The following is a 21,313-nucleotide window of genomic DNA, read 5'->3' on the forward strand; positions in this document are numbered from 1 at the left end:
ATAAAAAATAAAGGGGGTTAAATAATGTGAAACATTCGGTGGCATGACACGAAGCCAGAATGTTGCAGCAACATGGGCGCAGGACGACTGGGGATGGCTTAAATTTTTAACGCTATGGCCGAACACAAAGGACTAGCTGCCTATTTCCAGTCCAGTGCCACAAAACTCTTACGTATGTTCACCTTGAACTATAAACTAGCTATGTGCGACACCAGGGAGCCAAGTGACGCCTGAATGACGCATAAAAATAAAAGTTACCAACTGCATGCAACAAAATAGTGGCAGAGAGCCGCGTACATATCAAAGCACTAATTAAAAATGCCAAAAAGTCAGGGCTGTTCCGGGGGGATGCAGCCCGTAACCGCCAACAAAACCGTCTGGCTGACATGAAAGCCTTTTGGCCTGGTTCAGACTGCTCGAGCCGTGCAGCCAGGCGTTGCAAGTGCAACTTGTCGCATTGTCTGCTTCACAGAATTATGCAAATGAGCCGACGCAGACTTAGCCGGGTTTGTTGATGTAGCCAAATATTTAGCCGAAGTCAGTTAGTGAAAAATCTAAACACAAGCAAGCTGATTACGCAGAGAAAAAATATTCGTAGTAAAAGTATGCAAATTGGTATGAAATTCTATTAGTTGAAAAACAAATAGAATGTTCAGGGTACCAAAAGTTCAAACCTCTTCTCTCAGTGCAGTTGTGAACTTTGAGTGACTGACTAAACGACTTGACTAGGAATGCAAGTGCAACTTTGCCGGGGCACACATTATATAGTATGTATAGTAAAACAGTGTGTATATAATACATGTGATGTGTGTTGCCTAATTGTCGCCGAGAACTTCCGTTTGCCGCCACGTTCAGCACCCTTGACACCGCTATATGCTATATGGCCATAAGGTTGCCTATATGGTTGGCTATATGGCGATATATGGAGGGGTCCGTTTGCAACTAGCGTGTGAACTGGTTGGCGTTGGCGCTGACTTGGTGTGCTCCATTTAGGTAGACCCCCGCCAGCCAAGAGCGGCATCGCGACATCCCCAGCAAACTGAAATTTATTTAAATCTGTGCCATAATTGTTTTGGGCGCCTGTTGCGCGTCGCCCTCGTTGAGTTCTTCTGGTTGTTCGCTTTTAGGCAACTTTTTGTTTGGCTTTTTTGCTGCTTGTGTGCGCATAAAATTAGCTCCGTAAATTTATTGTTAGCCATTCGCATTCTTGCCGCTTTTGCGTTGTTTTCGAGCTTAAATGTCACAAGTTTCCACAATTTGTTTAATTTTAACACAAAAGTAGTTTGCAAACGTAGATCCTTTACCTGCTGTTGATTGATGAAGAAAAGATTGAGGCATTTAATTGCATTAAATAATATTTATTGATTTCATCATTCCGTACATAAACGAATCGTAGTTGGTAGAAACGAAAACCTGTGCTATCGAATCAAGTAAAAGTTTTCAAAATGCATTACGTATCATGACCATGATTCTATGGGTATAACAAAATCGAAACGGAAATGCAGAAAAACTATAATAATTGCCAAGGAAGATGTAGTGCCAAAGGTCTGTTAATATTGGGTTTAAACTGTGATGGCTTCCTAGAAGTAATGCATTTTGCATTTTAATAAATACATACATAAATACAATCGTAATCGTAGTACATAGTCAGTTATATTTTTATTATTCTTGCTCTTCGCTTTAAATGCAGCCGAAAACAGATACTTTTCTCCACTCTTCGCTCGATCGCAAATGATTGTTATTAATGTTCATTGTTGGTTATAAATTTTTGCTATAATTAAAAGGTTTCTTTATATGCATTGGTTTTGTTTACTACAATTGGCTATATAATTTCGTCATTTTGCAAGCATTCAATGTTCTTATTTTTTGTTTACTCCACGCTCAAAAATGTGTGTTAAAACTCCAAATTTCACATCCGGAAATATCAAAAGAGCGGAATTAAAAAACAAAAAAAAACTGGGATGACGATCTGCTATTTGCTGCCACTTAATTATGCTTCTTATATACTTACACGGTAAACATATTATATATTTATTCATATATGCATGTATAAGCGAATTGCCATTTATCGAATCTCTTGCCGAGTCCTTTCCTTACGTTAATATCGTATGTCCTACGAGTGTGTGGAAATTTTAATCTTAGCTCCAAGATCATGGAGTGCTCAATGGAGAGTGGGTGTGTTTACGTAAAAGCAGGTGCTGAGTTTCTTTTTTGCCCTGGCAGGTGCTGATACAAACGACGTTTAGCCGACGTTGACAAAGCCTTGCAAGCGCCGGATCTCTCACTATTTATCTGGTAAGTAACACTAAATGAACGCGGTTATGTTTCGTACATATGCAACTATGAGTCTGCCACATTTCCACCAAAATTTCCCACTCCGATTACTTGCGTTTTGGCCACACGTTCCTGTGTCTCCACCGAATCCATCCAACGACTATGAACGGCTCCTACGACCCTACACAAGATCACAAGATCCTACGATGCCAAGAGAATAAGATCAACAGATCCTGAGATCCTACGATTCAAAGATTCTATGTAGGATCCTAAGATCCTACGATCCTGAGATCCCCACATCCTAAGACCTTAAGATCCAGCTATCCTGCAATGCTGCAATCCTTCGATCCTACGATCCTTCGATCCTGCCATCCTGTGATCCTGAGGGCCCTGGACTCGCAGCTAGCAGATGGACAGTTGCCTTCCTCGTTCGTACTCTCATTCATTTCAAAAACTTATCACATAAATTTTAATATATTTTTTTGTTTGGGCGGAATTCTTAGCGTGTGTTGTGTGTCGCGAAAGCAGAGAAGGACATGTGTATGAGTGGATCTAGTTCTGCTGCGAAAGGCCAAAATAGACGGATTACTGGCTATAACTGAGGTCACCCATCCGTGCAAACGACAGTGATAACAAAGGCGAAATCGTGGCTGACTGGGCTGTGCTGATTGACCGAAAAAAGGGGGAAAATAACATGAGCCTGCGATGGGTGAGTATGTTCTCTGTTTTTCCTTTTTTTTTTTCCTTTTTTTTTCTACTGCTGGCATCAGCGGTTTGCCAATTTGCGTGCGATGCGCCTTCAACTATGCTACAGTTTCGTCCTGCTCTCTCGTCCTGGCTCCTTTTAGTTATCCTTGATGGCGTGATGTGTGAGAGTGTGAGTGAGTTTTGCTGCTTCTGCTGTTTGCTATTCGTAGTTCTATTCAAAAACGCTTACTTGGCTACTGCACATTTATGTTTCTGTTTTTGGGGTTTTTCGCTGCTGCGTTTGCTTTTACTTCCACTTTTCTCGGGTTTTGTTTGCAATCATAATAATAATAATAATATTAATTTTCTGTTATAACGCTAGCTCGCTGATTGGATGATGCGCCAGGGCCCAGGGCTATCGCCATCGGTTGCCCCAGCTGCTGGAGGAGCTGTGGGTTCGCTTAGAAAACCAGCATCTGATCGGCACTGCCCTCCGCGCTGTCCTCGTCATCGGCGCCCTCGTCCTCGTCGTCGGATGTGAGCGATGCGGCGTTATTAACCACGGACTCTGTTTGGATTGAACATGAAATTAGAATGTGTGCTCGGATTTATGTGGCCACTTTCCCCCGATTCCAACATTTCCCCGCCACTAATCTAACCCATCGCCATCGCCATTGCCATGCATGTCTAATGGCGGTGAGCCGCAGAGCGTCCTTCTTCGTTATTTTTGTGTAGGACGAACGGAAACCCCTTTGCAGCCATTTCATGTGTTATGCATGGCGTATGTGCGATATTAATAGGAAAACTCAATTACCGATCCCCTGGCAAACGTCCGCGCTGTTGGTCAGCACAACTTGTCCGTGTGCTCCTGACAACTTTAACAACCTTAAGTGCTCGGTTAAATCAGCTCGGCCCGGGAAGCCGGAATACCGGTTATACAGGCAGTATAGGCCAAGTAAACGGGACGGCAGAGATAAGCAGATTACGTATACGCACCGGAGTGCGAGGTGTTCTCGATGCCGTTAGGCGGCAACGCATAACTCAGCACTGGGCCATAAAAGCTGGCTTAAAGGCTGATATTTCAATCCGGTTGGATGGGCCAGGACTCAGGTGGGCTAGCCGTGGGTGGGCCCGACACAGTTCGATTGCCACGAAAATCGGTTAAGGAAGCAAGAGTATCCAGCCGGACTATTTCATCCAACGGGATTCCGCATTAATTGGCAGCGGCTACCAATTGCAGCGAATGCAAACCACTGAGGATTACAGCCGCCCAGGAGCATTTATTCCGCATAATCGGTGGTCTTAGTGCTCTGCATTAGGGTGTATCGGTTTGAAAGTGATATTTAAATATATGAATGTGGTTCTTTTGATTAAATTTAATGTTTTTTCTTCTTTTTTTGGAGCACAACTTTAAGCTTTCCGCTTTAAATACCCTTTTGTTGGGAGTCTTTTGCTAAATGGTTTGGTTAGGTCGGATTGCTAGAGAACTGTGTGTGAACTGTGTTCCTCTCCAGAAACATCAGTTGTGTGCAAACAGTGGTCCAAGTGCGGCAACTGACCAGCTTAACCCATTTCCACTGTTTCTCCCCCGCTGATTATGGCCTTTTGAAAGTTTGCGGGCCCTTTGTTATGACCCCCGCCAAATGGTTGGGTTAAGTGTTTGCATCCTGCTCCCTTATCCTGCCCCTCATCGCAACCGAATCCGAAATCCCATCTCGCCAGGTACTCACCGCAATTGGGTTTGCCGCGTGTGCGTGTGTTGGCGAACTCCACTCCGTGCTTGTCCACGCACCAGCAAACTCCCACGGAATTGTGGCACTGGGTGGGCTTGTAGAATCCCTGGATGTCGCAGTCCGGTGCGTAGGCTCCTAATTAGTTAACAAACGCCGGAGAGAAAGAGAAAAGCGCAACGTTTTAGTGGGGCAACTTGATGGGGCACAAATGGGTGGGTTAGTTTTTAGATTTGGTGAGAAGCGGCACAAGCAAGTTGTTGCTGGATCTATTTTGTTTCGGGTTTCGGGTTTTTGGAATTTCGGGTCGTGTGGCGGGCGAACAAAGTAAGAAATTATATAGTTGGTATATATATATAGTACTGTATAGAGGGGGGTCTTCCAAAGAGGCAAACACAAAAAGCATTGGACAGTGGCGGTTTCTACAGCGGGGAGCGAGAAAAGGGGGTTCAGAGGTTACGGAAAAGTTCTGTGTGGCTGTTAAAAGTGTTTAATTTGCTGGCTTAAAAGTTGAAGATATAGAAAAAACGGGGTAGCGAGCACAAAACGAAAGTTGGCAACGAAAGCGGCGCGAAAAAAAAGGTTACTTCTGTTAACTGCTGTGTGTCAGTGTGTGTGTGTGTGTGTGTGTGTTAGGGTGTTTGTTCACAAAAGTGTATAAGTGTAAGTGTGTCAGGGTTTCTATTTAGCTGTCAGGCGCTTAATTATAGTTTGAAAAAGGTTTCCAACGCGTGTAAAGTAGGAGCAAAGAGTGTCAGACAAACAAACACTAAGCGGGCAACAAAGCGCCGTCCGAAAGAGATGGCAGATAGCACGACAGAAAGAGACGGAAACAGAGGCAGCGATAGAGATGGCAATAGAAGCGGCTGAGTGAAAGTGAAAGTAACGAAAACCCAATGAAACCAAATTACTCTTCGCGCGATTACTATCGCTTCACGTTTGGTTTCTCGTTTTCGGTCTTTGGGTTTCTTTCAATTTGATTTCAATGTAATTTCTTTTTTCTTTTTTTTGTTTACTATAGGTTGATGTTTGTTCGGGGGTAGAGGGAATATACATAAATAAGGCCCAGGACCCCAGCACAACTCATACGAATATAGAGAGAACATAGAAGTATTAGTGTTATGTAGCCAGAGAAATGTCCACCTGTACCTATCTCACCTGCAAAGTCGCCGGCGATTCTCCGGCGCACAGCGGCACATGGGCGATCCGTCTTCTCGAAGCACCGGCACCATTCCCGTGTGTTGATCGAGCTATCCGTGTCCAAGTCGCAGGTGTCGATGAACGGCTTGATGCAGCGCTCGTTCTGGTCGTGCTCCAGGTCGTACATCTCCTGCAGCGACAGCTGTCCGTCGTTGTTCAAATCCAGGTGGCCGAACATCCACTTGGCCTCCGTCTTGCAGGCGGGCGGGAAGTGGGCCTTCGACTTCTGGCTGTGCTGGCGCCGCTTCTTGCTGTCCGCCATGATCACCGAGAACCAGTCCAGCAGTCGGTTGCCAATCGCCGTCAGTTGCTGCGGCTTGCACTCCGCCGATTTCGAGGGATAGGCTGTGGCAACAAAAGAATGCATCCTTGTATCATGAATATTATAAGTGTATTTATGAAAGTAGAGTTAGCTATTCCCTTCAGACCCGTTCATGTCTGCCAACTTGGAATAGCTTAAATATTTGATAATACCACAAATCAAAGCCAAACTGCAAGTGCCAGCCAAAATGTGCTCTACATAGATACACTCTGTGTTAATTGGCAATGTCTCACCATTCAAGTTGCTGTTCTTATTGAACTTCTGCTGCTGCTTCTCGACCACCTCGTTGTAGTTGCGCATCTTGTGCTTGTCCTCCTGGTACTTGGAGTCCTGCCAATTGCCAAATAATTCGATATGTGAGCTGATGCCACTGGATATTCCGGCTAACCCACTCACCTTCTTGTAGGCCGTGTACTTGAGGTACTTGTAGTGCTTGTTGTCATATTTGATCTCCTCGGGCGTGAAAGTGTACTGGGCATTGATGTGGTTGTTGTGCCTGTTATTGTCCTCTTTGTCCTGCAATACCAATACCAAAATGAAGTTTTGTTGCAAGTCTATAGTATGTTTATGTATGCCATTAACTTACATTCATGATCGTGTTAAAGTCGTTGTTGTTGCCGCCCATTATGTTGCCGCTGTTCATCATGATGTTGTTGTTGTTGCTGTCCTTGTAGGCCTGCTGCTGCTGCTGTTGTTGTTGCTGCTGCTGCTGCTGGTCCAGGCTGATCTTCTTGTTGTACTTGTTGTTGTAGCCCGAGATGCGCTGCAGCCGCTTTCCATCGACAATCTCTGCGAAAAGCGTTGGCAAAATGGCGGTCAGAAAATCGCTGAAGCAGACCAACTTTTTGCAGCACCAAACAAGGCATATTTTTGCTTTATTTTCCGGCCAACACAAAATTGAAAATTAACGTGGCTGGCTGACTGACTGAGTGGTTTTTCGGGCCCCCTTTTGTGCAATGGGCGGTGGAACAATGGCGTCGGCTACTTGTTAGCCGGCCTATTAAATATTTAACAAGTGATGTGCCGGGGCAGAAATATATTTAAAGCCAAAAGCCATTGTTTGGTAATTGGAATTTTTAATTGCCAAGAGGATGAGCAAGAGGAGGAGGAGGAGGGAGGAATGCTAAATCCCCTCGAACAAATCGCGTTTAGCCGCTGGCTCAGTTTTTGCAGCATACTTTCATGGGCAAACAACTGGCGGCGAGTAAGGCTGTCACAAAATATGCATGCAATTTATTTTGTAGTCGCGGGTGGTGGGAGGTCCTTCGTTTTTCGTCGTCCTGCGACTCTGGCCGACTGCCAGGCTGGAGCTCATTATGCGGAGCATTTGATTCTGCTCCCAGGAAGGCCGTACTATTTGTCTTAGTCCGTTTGTTATGGCCGTGGAATCGAGGATATGGGATAGACTCACCCTTGCAGGGACAGAATCCTTTGCAGGCGATCCGTATGGACGTCGAATGTATGCAATTGTGATAATCCAATCTGCATAGTGATGAGTAGGTCCTGTTGTCGGCTCCGCACAGGAACGTCGGCTTGGCCACAGGACACGGCTTGCAGTTGCTACAAGGAAGAATGAGTGAAAAAAATCAGACGAAACAGGAGCGCAGTTAGAATGCCGTCTGAAATCAGAAAAGTAAAACTCAAGGGGCGCAACGACAACAAATAGATGACATGCAAAATTAATTTTTATGCAAATGAAGTCTGTGTTCTTCCCCTCTTTCTAATTTTTTTTTATATATTTTTTTTTTGTAGTGCCTTTGTCCACACATCCCTCCGCAAGCTCCGGCGGACAACTTGTTGGACAGGTGAGCGGAGGAAGGAGGGGCTTGCTTATACATTTATTTAAATATTTATTTAAAATGCGCTGCACGCACGCCCAGGCAAACAGTCGAGCCATGAGATTGTCCAGAGGATTGGGGCAAGGACGAAAGGCGCAGGACGAAAGTTTATTTAATAATTTGAGCAAATATTTAAGCTGCCAGCCAACTCAAACGAAAAGGACTTGGCCAAGGCATATAATTTAGCGTTTCGTATATATGACTCCATTTCAGCAATGAATGTGTACGTGACCCATTAGAAGGGGGAGATTATCATTATCCTTGTGATTCGTGAAATTCATACCCTTTTAATTGACATGACCCTTAATCTGGTGTCAATCAATCATCTTTTAAACTCTAAAGAACCGCTCAACCCTTCCTTCAATTTAGCGATTCTTTCTTTTTCCATTTAATAAATAAAACCAACAAAACGATTACTCCAATTAATGGGTTGCTACTGTCAGAAGCCATCCATTCAATAAAAAAGGCTTCCGCGTGAATTTTTATCCTTTTCGATGTCGCTTTAATTGGCCTGCCATGGATTCGCTGCCACTCTCTTTCCCTATATCATAATTTTATTCAGATATATATATATATATTGGTATATATATGTATTCTCCCTTGTTTTGGCTCTGTTGTTTGAACTTTTTTGTTTGGCTTCAAATAAAATTTGCACATTTATTTTTGGTTGTACAACGCCGACTGCAGATGAATGGAAAGCAATTTGCCTAATTGCCCCAATTTGGCATTCTTAATTAGTGGATTTCGTCGGGTTTTCAGTTTTATAATTTAAGGAAATATTAATTGAAAATTGGCCAATTATTCGGGTCAAGCTCGGCTTTGCAACACTTTTGGCTCGACACTTTTCCTTTGAGCCTGCCACTTGTGTGCATTTGCTAAATAAATTTCATCAAGACTTGACTAAAAAATTGTTTAGTATAAAAGTAAAAAAATAATTTAGAATTCAATAAAATATATAAGGCTGTCATAAGACTTCCACATGCATCTGCATATGTGCCTCTTAAGCTGGCCAATTCCATTGCCAATGTAAACGAACCAATGGCCAAAACCAAAGTAAATATATTCTCGGATATGCATATCCTTTACTTCCCGCTGTGTGTGTACGTAAGTGTGTGTTTGTGTGTGTGTTTTCACTGCTTTTAATTAAAAATTCTCTCGCATGTTCTTTTGCACGCTTCCGGTTCGCTTTTGTTTGCCCTTCTTCGCCGGATTGTTTATACAAATTTAATGAAAATTCTTAGGACCAACAGTAAATAGTGAGCCGAATAAATTTGATAATGCGATCCTTGGCCAATGACAATGCCAACATCGTTGTCCCGATGACGATGCCGATGGCGATGGCATCTTGAATAGCCTGCCCAGCATCTGCGGTTGCTTTGACCAAATTGCCCATCAAATGCCGCCTCCGTGTCTCTGTGAAAAATGTGTAAATTTTTACTCAAATATTTGCTTTCAATTTTGCAACCGAATTTTCGGCGTCCTGTTGGTCTTCCTTTGAGCGGTTGCTCCACCTGCTAGAATGGCTGGAGCCGACAGCTTCATGAGCACAGACCACAAAACAGCTCAGTGGTTTCGAATAACTGCCAGGAACAGGCCATCACATCCACACCCCCACACTCACACACATACACTCACATAGCTGAGTTGTGGCAGCTTCAGGTGCGATCTGAACCATGGTATGTGTCCCATTCAAGTGGAATCTTCGAGTCCTTTTGTAGGGAGTTTCAGATAGAAGGCAGCAAAAGCCAATTAAGCTTCGCCTCATTTTTAAAGATAGTATATTAAAAATATATATTATGAGTATGGATTAGTACTTTATCTCCTCACTAAGGAAAAATACCAAGGGAAAGTAAATACTTCAGATAATATTCTCCAACGAGTCATTACAATACATAACTATTTTTATTGCTTAATAGTAATATTTTATTCAAGGCAGATGCCCCGTTTATTCTCATATTTGAGCCACTGTGCGATGGCATATTGTTGCAACAAACAATGAGCGTCTCACACATGAGTTATGGCCCGAACTCGGTCTCCATCTCCAGCCAGCTGGGTGGGTGGGTTTTTGGGGGACATTGGGTATTGTGGAGGTTGCCTCGCATTTTGGTCTATTAGAAGTGCCCCCCCTATGACGATGACGACCCTTTTACTGGGGCAGGTCTTTTGTTTGAGTTGCGCCTGAATGGGAAAGACGAGAACTGGAGCAGCTCCTGCTGCCACGATGAGTGGCAAGTGCTCTGGCTGTGGCTATATGGGTATATGGCTATATGGCTATGGCTCAAACTATTGATTTTGCCAACGGCTTCGTGACACATTCATATTTCATGCCATTGACACAGATACACATGTGGGTATGCAAAGCGTCGAATATACATATACATATTCGTGAAAGCAAATTTGAAAAGGAAAATTCGTAAACATAAAAGTAGAGGGAAAATATGTCAAAAGCCATTGTTAATGTCATCGCTGGGAGCTGGGGTGCCAAATGGAGAATGTGGTCGGGCGCGTGATTTGCCTATAGATTGATTTTTACAATCAAACACCCACCACTCGCAGTTGTTTGCCAAGTGGATTTTAATTCAATTACAGGCGCCTGGGGAAACACACAAAAAACCCGCATGAAAGCATGAAATCCAACGCCTTACTAGCACCATTTTTTCGCACTTTTCCCGATAATTCAGTTTTCATTTCAGATGTCAAAGGTTCCAAATGAAAACTTTGCGTCATTCCAGTTCTTGCTAATGCATATACATACATTTTCTGAAAATGTCGGGCATAAAATTGAACTTTCTGCAAACAAAAACACAACCGATAAACTGGACGAACATAAACAAGAAGCGAAAACATTTTTATAACACTCGGATGAAGGATGCATTTCAAAGGATTTCGATGTGGCCCAAAACTTCAAGAAGTTGGCTAGTGGTTGCACTTTTGGGGTAAACAAAATTGGAGGAGCTTGGAGTTTTAAATGATACTCAAAAAAAAAACATTTTCCTTATAGCTTTAAAACGTACACATTTATTAATTTGATAGAAGAAAGATAATTAAAAAATGAAATATCTATAAATGCGTAAACAAAAAGGTAATTTATTTTTTTTTATTAAATCGTTCATACGTATTTCTTTTTTCACCTGAAGTACATGGAAATATTTGCAATAAAAGCTTGTAATACAATGTTGTTTGCGTTTTAAAAAACCTGCAAATAAAGCTGACTTTTTTAGGGATTCCTTTGTATAAAAATACCTTGCAAATGTGCGAGAAATTTCATGAAATATTACCCAATATTTTGCGAAAGGAAATCGACTGTTTGTTGCCAACAACTTCCGCTCACAACCCTTTTCCCGTGAAAACCCAGGCCAATCAAGCCTTGACACCGACTCGACTTTGACTTCATTTTCCGGACTCTGCCGCTGGCACACCTGATCCAGCTCCGGCTTCTGCTCCCACTCCATCGCCCAAGGCACTGCCCCTTTTGGGGCCCATTCTTGGAGGCACTGCTCGCGTGCCAGTCCACAATTTGGGTTAGGGTCAAAGCGATAACACGGAACAAGTCAAGGGATCCGACGACGGCACGCGTCAAAGGGTAAAGGCCGTAAAGCTGTCGTTGCGGCCCATTGAACCATTCAGCCAGAAGTGTGCCACCAGCTAACATCCAAACATCCAAACAACCAAACACCAAAAAAGCCAACGACGATAACAACGCGAAAACAGGCCAAAGGCTGCGTGCTAAAAATTGTAGCATTGTGAATTTATTGCGGAATTTTTATACACGATAAAACAATTTGTTATTAGCATGGCGACCGTGGAAATCAGGCGGAGTTCGGAGCACGGGTGGATGCCGGATGCCAAAGGTGACCCTTTGCCCCGCATCGCCATCACATCAACCCTTTTTGTGGACGCGAATTTGCTTAATGAAATGTAAAATCCCACTCAAAGGCAGGCACAAAAAGATCGACACAAAAGTTAAACACTCGAATGTACAGAGCAAGAAAAAAATTGTTCGGAACATATCTTAAATGTTAAGTCAAGAACTGAGATAGGGAAATGAACTGGGGTCACAATAAACAGTATTATATTATATTTCCAAGTGTACTCACTCCAACTCCTCGTCGTCGTCCTGCTGAATAACGGAGGGTCCTGCAGCAGGTTGGGTTTGCTGCTGCTGCTTATCGCCGGCGGCGATACTGTTCTCGTAGAAGACATCATCCTCCTTGGACTCGTCGTCGTCGCCCAGACTCAGGCTCTTATCTTCGTCGTCGGTCTCCTCATTTCCCTGGACACTGGCCTGGGCATTGTTGGTGCCTGTGGGACTGGAGTTGCTGCTGCCGCCATCGCTGCTGTTATCCTCGTCGTCATTGTTGATGTCCTCCGCGTCCTGGCTGTCCTGGTTGTCCTGCTGGTTGACACGCCGCTTGGCCTCCTCCTCCAAATACTTGGCCTTGGTGATTATCTCATCACTGGAATGTGTAATGGTTTGGCATGGGTTTAAGTTTAGATGGCCTTCGGCTCGGAACGCGCAATTTAATTGGCTCATCGGGACGAAAAATGAAAGCCACCCCATCCGATCCCAACCCACTTACCGATTCTTGTGGAGCTCCTTCTTCGACACGCAAACGGCACTGAACTCGTCCTCCAGCAGGCAGATTTCACGCTTCTTGCAGTTCAGCGGTCGGCAAAGGTCACCTGCAGGCGTGCGAATATAATTTATTAATAGGTCATACCATATTGTGCATATACACGTGTGTATATATAGTTCTCATGTGACAACTTAATTGACCGAAGCCAGGGGCCAAATGGTGCGCAAATCCTTTGCTTGGCTTGGCTTGGCTTTGCTTTGCTCTACTCACTCGAGGGATCGTGTATCCAGCGCTTGTGCTCGCCCAGATTCTTGTTGCTCTGCGTGTTTTTGTTTATCTGGAAGAGCGAGAGAGAGGAAAGAAGGAACAATAAATTGTATGCGAAACATTTGCTAGTTTAATTTTGTTATTTAAATGCATAAAAAATGCAAAGCGCACACAAGCCAAACGGAACTGAACTGAACTGACGTCTGTCAAAATGCACACATGCACACAAACGCAAACCATTCAGACTCACTGAGCCATCCACACACTCACTCGCACACACACACACACACACGGCAGGCACACGGGGCGTATGCGTAATGGCAGTTCAAATGGACTTTTAGGACACAATAGCATACAGCACTGCAGGGGGAAAGTTGCAAAGCAAACAGTATCGAGTCATAGGAGAAAAATAGTTACGTGATGGGGAAGTTTCACATGTGTGTGTGTGTGTGTGCCTTTCTAATGATGATCAATAGTTCATCTGTTATGACAACAAATGGAGCCGACTGGCATGGGATTCACAGATTAAATGCAAAAAATTCAAATCCATCTCGAATAAAACATAAATTGCTTTGTATAATACGAAGAGGCCAAGCCAGAGAAATTCATGTCCAAATGAACATATGCAAATCGGATTGCAAGCTAAAAAATATGGCATATTCTTGACTTGCTTAGTTATGCGACACTCTGCAGATTTATTTTAATTTAATTCAATTCAGCACGCAGCTTAAGCTCGCCCACAAATGGTGTGTGTGTGTGTGTGGGATGTATGTCGAAGCACACACACCATTAAACTGGGCCTTGTGAGGCGAACCGAATTGTCATTAAGTGCAATGGTGCGTATGCATAATATTTAACTTGTCTATAAAATTTATATTCCACTAACAGCAGCTGCGACAAGAACAACAGCAGCGGCTACAGCTGCAAAATAGGCAGAGAAAAATGGCTAAAATAAGTGAAAAAAAAACAACGTGGACTTGACAGTTTTGCCCCGGCGTTTGCCACTGGCCGTTTTATTTGGGCTTCACTGTAGCGGCGGAAACTGCAATCGCCGCTGTCAGTTGGCTTAATGTAAGCGACAGGAGCGGCAGAAACTGAACTGAAACAGCTGAAAGCTTCCAACATGTCCGGCTGGCACATACATTCTGCCCAGATGCACCCAAACACACAACACACACACACTACCCACCGATTCGAGCGCGAAATCGCTCAAGTGCGAAGTGGCAATTGCGGGACACACATCTACTGCCAACAAAACGCCCAGCTCCGCCCTCCAAAGACCACGCCCCAAACTCCACCCAGCGCCCTTCGCCCAACTGTAATGCAATAAACTCGTCCAGGACGTGGACGCAGGCAATTTGCATGCGTTAAAACGCAATTTGTGCGCGTTTCCTGGCCGCGGCCGCAACGTTACTCTGCCCCGGTTACACCAACCTTCCTCATCACCCATTCCATTCTGCTGGCCGAGATGCCTCTTCCCAGCCACTCTGGTCCACAGCCCTTGCCCACACGTCCTCCGGCACGTTCCGCTGGGTCTCTTCAACGCAACGGGATCTCCTGCAGCTTTAATACGCCCGCCCTTGATTGCACGGCCTAAATGCACTGAGAAAAATCAGGTAAGTACTGCCGCACGAACTAAGCAGTGTTTAATCAAATTCAATAGTGCCTGTATAGGTTGCCCTCAACTTTATTTACATTTGATTGTGAGAAGCAAAGCTTCCGTGTACTAATTCTTACTTATTTAACTATCTTCGGATTTTTCTCTCTGTATGGACATGTGGATCTGCGGCTGGTTCCGCTGATTGGCCTGGCCGGCAATCTGTGCGGCCAGCTTCTGTGTCGCTCTGTTTGTTGGCTTTAATTGCGCTGTGTTTGCTGCGGTGGTGCTAGTGGTGCTGTAGGAGCTGGTGGTGCTGAAATCGGTGGTTTCGTATGCCGGGTGGTGCCGCTATCCCCTTTCGTTGACCATGCAATTGACCTTATTGTGGCTTTTCTACGGGGTCGCGTGATAAACTTGCACACAACGCAGCTGTGCAAAAGGCAGCACGGTGACATGAGCCACCAGCATGGCATTTTAAAAATGCCCCACTAAACTGGGTCAAAGCACCAGCTGCAAGTGAAACATAATGCAACACAGCCAACCGGGCGGATAAGTCAAGCACCAGCCACAGATGCACCACCCACGGGGAGAGCAACCAGCACCACCCACAAAGTTTGCCACCCGTTTAACCTCTTTGCCAGATTTCTGGCTGTTTAAGTGGCTGAGCTTATTAAAGCCCATTTAATTGGTGGTGCTCTCCAGCGGCGCCTTCCAGCGAAAACTTGACCCTAATTTGGGTGGCAGTTCCCCCAGAGAAATGGGAGAACTAGGACTTGAGTGGGAGTCCTGCGAGTGGAGCACTCCCTTTTTGCACTGAGGGAAACATTTTGCGCGGCTTGCTTGGCGAAAGATAAAGGCGGCATTGTTACTGACGCCATTTTTGTGTTGTTGCCACCACTGCAGCCAGCTGCATTGTTCCGACCAGCTGCCACGCCCCTTTAGACCCCGGTGGCCGCCCCCCTTTTCGCCGCATTGTGGCAATCTGTCAAGCTTTAAATTGAATTTACGACTTTGTTTTCGTTGCGGGCTTATTTCATCTTCTTTTGTTTTCTTGTAGCCGCTGCCTCTGCAATTTCTAGCGATTTCTTTATTGTTTTTTTTCTCCTATTTTTTATTATTTGCTAAGGGTAGAATAACAAACATTTTAGTGGTTGCTTGAGCTCGCCGCTTTTCCAGCTGCGCGGGAGGGGAATGTCAATTTCGGTTGCATTATGTAAATGTAATTTTTAAGTTGGGTGTGCCCCCGAAATCGATATCCTTTCCACCGTATGTATGTATATACATCTCCGTTTGACGGCTTAAGCCCGGACCCAAATCCTTTGTGCTCCATTTAACTTGCACTCATGCATTAATTCAAACCGATTCCAGCCCGAATCGATCGATGGCCATATATTTTCTATCCCCTGGCACATAACTCATTGCGGCATTCGGCAATCAGCGCGGCCCAAAAGGAGCAAGAATTCGCATTAAAACGCAAATTTCGCCTTTTTGCAGCCGAATCTGAATTGGAATTGGAATTGGGATTGCAACTGGGCGTTGCTCGTACCAAAATTGTTGTAAATTATTCAGCGGACATCGAATGACTGGCAATGATGCGGTGATGCTCAACCTCCTTCAGTTCCATCTCCTCCGATCAGCCATCTCCCCGGTCAATCAATAAAATATGAACGTGGTCGGGATTGCGGGAATCTGCGGCAATTATGTTGTGTGCAAGAGATCAGGGTTGAACGAGCCACTGTATCCATTGATATGCTAAATGCAGGCCCCCGAAAAATGACCAACTGACTGACTGACTTCGCTCCTAAATTATGCACTTCACTTGAAAAATGCATTAGCCCGTTCGCCCAGTCGCCCGGTTGCCCGGATTTATGTGTCCGCCTGGATACGGGTGTACATATGTACATACATATATGTATGCAGCGGGGTACGTGGCTTGTGTGTCCCCAATCCGGCCGAGCTATTATCTATGCTGAGTCAGATGGGGGACTGAGCACATAAATTGCACATTTTCGTGCACACAAAATGGTAAATCAATTCCTATTACTATTACAGCCCAGCGGATGGCTATAAGCCGCCTGTCCGGACTTTGGGCTGGCACATTTCCGTAGCCGGATCCGGCTGTTCCCTGGCAGGCAGCGGGCCGAATCCATCGAAATCCATCAATATATAGCTGTGGCCAAAACTTTTGAAGTGGCCTAAGCCAAGTGCAGATGGAGCGGACTTTGCGCACGGAAATTGCATTCTTTGGCTGGGCGAAAAGTGTCACCAGGAGTCAGGAAAAAATCCCCCTAGCTTTGCAATCAGCTTTGTGATTTGGGTACTGGGAATGGGCAAGTTAATTGCTCATATGTCATATTCTCCTCCAATGAAATGGACTTATTAGTTATGGGCGAGTCATTAAAAGCGCTGTCACTGCCGCTGTCACATGCATAAATTACACCATAATCTCATTTTAATGGTTAATTAAATTACCATAACGGTCAGCTGTCAAAACTGATGTCGCACCGATTTCTGGGAGGAAAATTGGAAAATTGCAACAGCAATAAAAAGAATTATGCGATTCGTGCATTAAATAAACCATGGCAAGCCGCATTTTGCACGGAGCATCAGGCTTCAGGTTTCTGGTTTCTGTTTTCATGTTTCATGGCGGCAGGACAATAAACCCGGGGCCACCTGGAATGGAACGTGATCCCCGGAAAGGCCTAGCCTGGCCGTTATGTTTATGCATCATAAATGCATTTTGCAGCTGGCAGCCAACCGCAGTGCAGTCATAAAACATTTGCAACAGCAGCAGCAGCAGCGAGGCTGCAACAAATTGCAACTAGTGCAAGGACTACGGCGCCATCCTGGCCAACAAAGGCCACTAAAATGTGCTTACCTATGTGGAAGAGATACACTCGGTTACATGGTTGCAATTCCTATTTATAAACAAAGGGCAGACCACGTCGAGCACTCTTAAACAAAAAAAAAAAGAAAAACCACACTCTAGAGGATTGTTTGGTGGCGGAGTGGTAACCATCTGATTGCTGGCATTTTTTATGTCCTGCATTTGGTAACCGGAAACGTGCATCTGTGGTTGTGGCTCAGAGATTGGAACAAGTTTATTACAAATCCCGGCACATAAACACGGCCCAAGGTGAGTGAGAGATCCTGGTGCCCGATAAAGGTGGAAAGTTATGCCCGGGATGCTGAAGGGATTCCGGATATGAAGGAAGCCAACGGGTCTAAATGCATTACGGAAAATCGATTATGTGCCATTCGGCAGCTGCAACTGCTTCTGCATTCTGCTCCTCTTCTGTGGCCATTAATCAGTCAGTCAGGCATTACTTGGCCAGAAATAGGAACTCAACTGAACCGGACTCACTGTGTTATGCGGGCGGAGCCACGCCCCTCCTCCCCCCTCCCCATCCCTTGCCCTGACCTAATGGGGGCAGTTAAAAGCTTTCAACTCCCAGTGAGCAATGTGCTCCGGCCACGCCACAAAGGCCACAGATATGGCACTGAATGCAGTCGACGATGAGCGTTAAATGCTCGCTTCGTAAACGCCAATCCTTTAATAAGCCGGCCACGCCCAGTCACACGCTCCCGCCCCCAAAGTGGCGTGCATTTTCACCGATTGAATAGTTCAATCAATTAGTTAATTGCAGTTCTGCTCGACCGGAGTGCACTGCACAAATCGAGGCACTTAGCAGCGGTCATTAGCAGGGCGAGTCCAGAGTCCTTCTGCGGATCCCCATTCCGGATATGAATGTGGGTGTGATGTGATTGCCAGGAAGGAGCCGAGTTTGCCAGCTGCCAGTTTGCCAGCTTACCAGTTGGCCAGTTTGCAGCTATTCAAGCTGGCCAGGAAACCAGATAGCTGGAAATGACACTGGCCAACTCCGAATCCGACGGTCTGACTCACGTGGTTTGTGCACAGCAAATGGGGAGAGTTCAGTGGTCAAGACATTAGGAAAACCTTTTCATTTTAATAAATACCATGGAAATTTTATATATCTGATTTTATATAATGATAAAATAAAGTCACTTAACTAGATATTCTACAATTTGCTTAGTTTCCTTTTCTCTAAACTAGTTTAATTCTTTCATGAATACCATATTTTAGCCACAGTACTTAAAGAATTTAAAATTAATTTCAGCTTTGCTACATATTGCAACTTTTGTTGATTTAAGCGTGCTGTTTTTTTTTCGCTGTGCAGTTACAATTAAAAATCCTTTAGCTTTGGCAGGGAAAAGCTGGCAAAATGGCACTGCAATTCATTGCCACACATCACGACCAGCTGTCCGCCTTTCGAGGAGAAAGTGCAAAAGCGGGAGTGGCAGACAAGAAATTGTCAACCCATCCAACCCAACCCACTGCCCCCCACAGCCAGCAGCAGCAGCTAGCACACAGAGACCCCGAATGAAGTAGCGGAAAATGAAGTTTTTCCGAGTTACATCAGCAACTCCCAGACAGAGCAAACAAAAACTTAGCAAATTGCAATTCATCGCTCACGCAAAAGGGGCTAAACTGGTGGTGGTGGTGCCTGTTCGCTGTGCCGCGCTCTTAATAGAAAATAAAAGCAAGGCAAAAATCATGTTTTATTTTCCGCTTTACCCGCTCTCCACGCGCCCGACATTCCCATTCCCACTGCCATTCCCTTTCCCATTTTCATTACAAGCCATTCAGACGGCGCACCCTGGATTTTCCTGGCAGCCATTACAGCCCAGCAAAATGGCGGCGGCACCCGGAAGTCGGCTGTTGCTCCTGCCCTCTCTGTCTATCCGCTGTGTGCGACTCTCGCTCGCACTCCCTTGCCCACTTTCTTATCCTGTCGAACTGCGCTGATGAGAAATGACAGGCAATAACGCCGTTAGCCGTGCTCCATCTGCATTTATCATAACTTTTGTGTGTTCTTTGCTTTGATGGCGCTGCTTTGGCCCGCGGTTATTGTTGCTGTTTGTGTTGTTGTTCGTGTCGTTGGGTTTTGTAATCTCTGTTCCCTGTAATTGCCCAGTGCGCTCTGCCTGTTGCCTCCTTATCAGTCTTACCACGCTTAGCTCTTCGTATTCATAGAGATTCAGCACTTCGCGGCGGCTTCAGCGCTCGTAAGTATGCAATGATTTCTGGCTCGTCTGTTTTCCTTTCCACTAGTTAGACTGCACTTTCTACAAGGAACACTACTTTGAACCATAAATAATGCTTAATCTAAGCCTCTTAGACTTTAATGGCAGCAGTCATATGGCTGAGTTACTTGCCACTTGACTTAATATGACTTATTGTGCCCTTTAGATTATACATCTATTTATTCGCACAAAATGCATAAAACAGAAGTTATAGGAAGTTATAATCATTTATTATTTGTATGCTTCTATTATATAACCATTACTTTTAAGTAAGCACAAAAGTTTACTGCTCCTGAATCGAAATAAATGAAATATTCAATCGAGTAGTTTCTCAGCATATTGAATTTGCTTGTAATCTCCAACTGGGCCACACTTTCTATGCTGTGCAGTTCAGTACCAATTTTGAATGTAATGTAATTTATGCAGCAGCAAAGCCGATTATTTGCACCGGTCCAAAATGCATGCGAACAAAATTGTAACATATACACCCACAAACGAACAGCTAAATAAATATTTGATTTGCTTTATTGCATCTGGCTATTGGTAGCTGCATAATTGAACGACGAATGCGATTAATTGGCAAAGCAAACAGCATTCGAGGCCATCGAATTATGGGAATTGCGAATGCTAGGCTTAACAATCAAAATTAAAGCCGGGGGATTTTTTAATGCGAGTACGTGTAATAATTATCCTTAACGAAGCGATAAATGTCGATCAATTAAATTATGACTGCTAATTAAGTAAGCATACAATTTTTACCGACGCACTTGCATTTGCATTTGCAGCAGCTTTATGGTTGTGCATCCAATTTGCAGGCCGAGTGGTCCACAATTTTGATGACATTCGCACAAGTTGTGAATAAAAACCGTTTCGAGTGCTTTCGCCTTGTGCAGGCAGTAAGCAGCACGCATACGCACTGTTGGCCAGCACTTTTTGTATATCGATGTCGACTGTGAGTGCAGTTTGCTAAAGTGCTTGCCAAGAGCTGAGCTCCTTTTTTTCGTTCCACCTAATGCCTGGCGCACACACACACACACAAATTGAAGCTCTCCAGGCGATGCAAACGCATGCCCTCCGGATTGTCCTTGAGCTGTCAGTCCGCCAGCAACCCAATTCCCATTCCATATTTCCATACTACCGAAACTTTGCCATGGGCTCTGAAAAAAGCTCGAACAAAAGGAAATGTTCGCTCTGGGCCGAGGGATATGGTAAATGGTAAATGGCAGAGGAGGATTATATCAGTTCTCTCGCTTTTTTTTCGCTTTTTTTGGCCAGGTAATGCGCCCATAACGGATTAGGAGATATCCTCGGGCTTCCATTTCTGCAGTTCTGCAGGTTTTGGCTGCTCAACGCAAACAGTTTCCGGCGTTGCCCGGATAATTGTTACAATATACAAAATTTTCATTTAGTTTATTTGCCCAGCGACAACATGTCAGCTCAGCAGCAACATCGGCAAACAACAAACAGGCGCGCCCCAAGTCACCATGGGCGAAAAGTGAATAATTTGGCATCAGATAAGTAGATTCGTGTTATACTCGACTAAGAATGATCTACTTTAGCCTCTGTACAGACCCAAAGACTCTATTCAAGGGGCATTACTTTCGAATTATGCCAAAAACTTGCCAGTTTGGCCCATTGTGCAACTGAACGAGTGTTTGTGCGCAGGAAACTTGTGTATTTATTTGACTTATGTGACGATGTAAATGGGGGGA

General features: G+C 44.6%; 1 protein-coding gene across 2 annotated transcripts in view; it reads right to left on the bottom strand.

The window, feature by feature from the left end:
• Positions 1-1,337: 1,337 nt before the first annotated feature.
• LOC6729190 (proteoglycan Cow) overlaps positions 1,338-21,313 on the bottom strand; it is a 42,343-nt gene continuing 22,367 nt past the window's right edge. The window contains exons 2-11 of one of the 2 annotated variants that reach the window (XM_016174896.3): positions 12,899-12,965; positions 12,632-12,734; positions 12,149-12,508; positions 7,625-7,773; positions 6,800-7,002; positions 6,610-6,729; positions 6,447-6,543; positions 5,850-6,236; positions 4,692-4,829; positions 1,338-3,529 (exon numbers count right to left, since the gene is read on the bottom strand). In XM_016174896.3, coding sequence (XP_016035842.1) covers positions 3,423-3,529; positions 4,692-4,829; positions 5,850-6,236; positions 6,447-6,543; positions 6,610-6,729; positions 6,800-7,002; positions 7,625-7,773; positions 12,149-12,508; positions 12,632-12,734; positions 12,899-12,965 — 1,731 coding nt within the window. In that variant the 3' untranslated portion in view covers positions 1,338-3,422. Of the gene's footprint in view, positions 3,530-4,691; positions 4,830-5,840; positions 6,237-6,446; positions 6,544-6,609; positions 6,730-6,799; positions 7,003-7,624; positions 7,774-12,148; positions 12,509-12,631; positions 12,735-12,898; positions 12,966-21,313 lie in introns of both variants that reach the window. The other variant, XM_016174895.3, reaches the window with a different exon arrangement.

Source organism: Drosophila simulans, chromosome 3R, assembly GCF_016746395.2.
Source record: "Drosophila simulans strain w501 chromosome 3R, Prin_Dsim_3.1, whole genome shotgun sequence".
In the NCBI taxonomy this organism is placed as follows: domain Eukaryota; kingdom Metazoa; phylum Arthropoda; class Insecta; order Diptera; family Drosophilidae; genus Drosophila; species Drosophila simulans.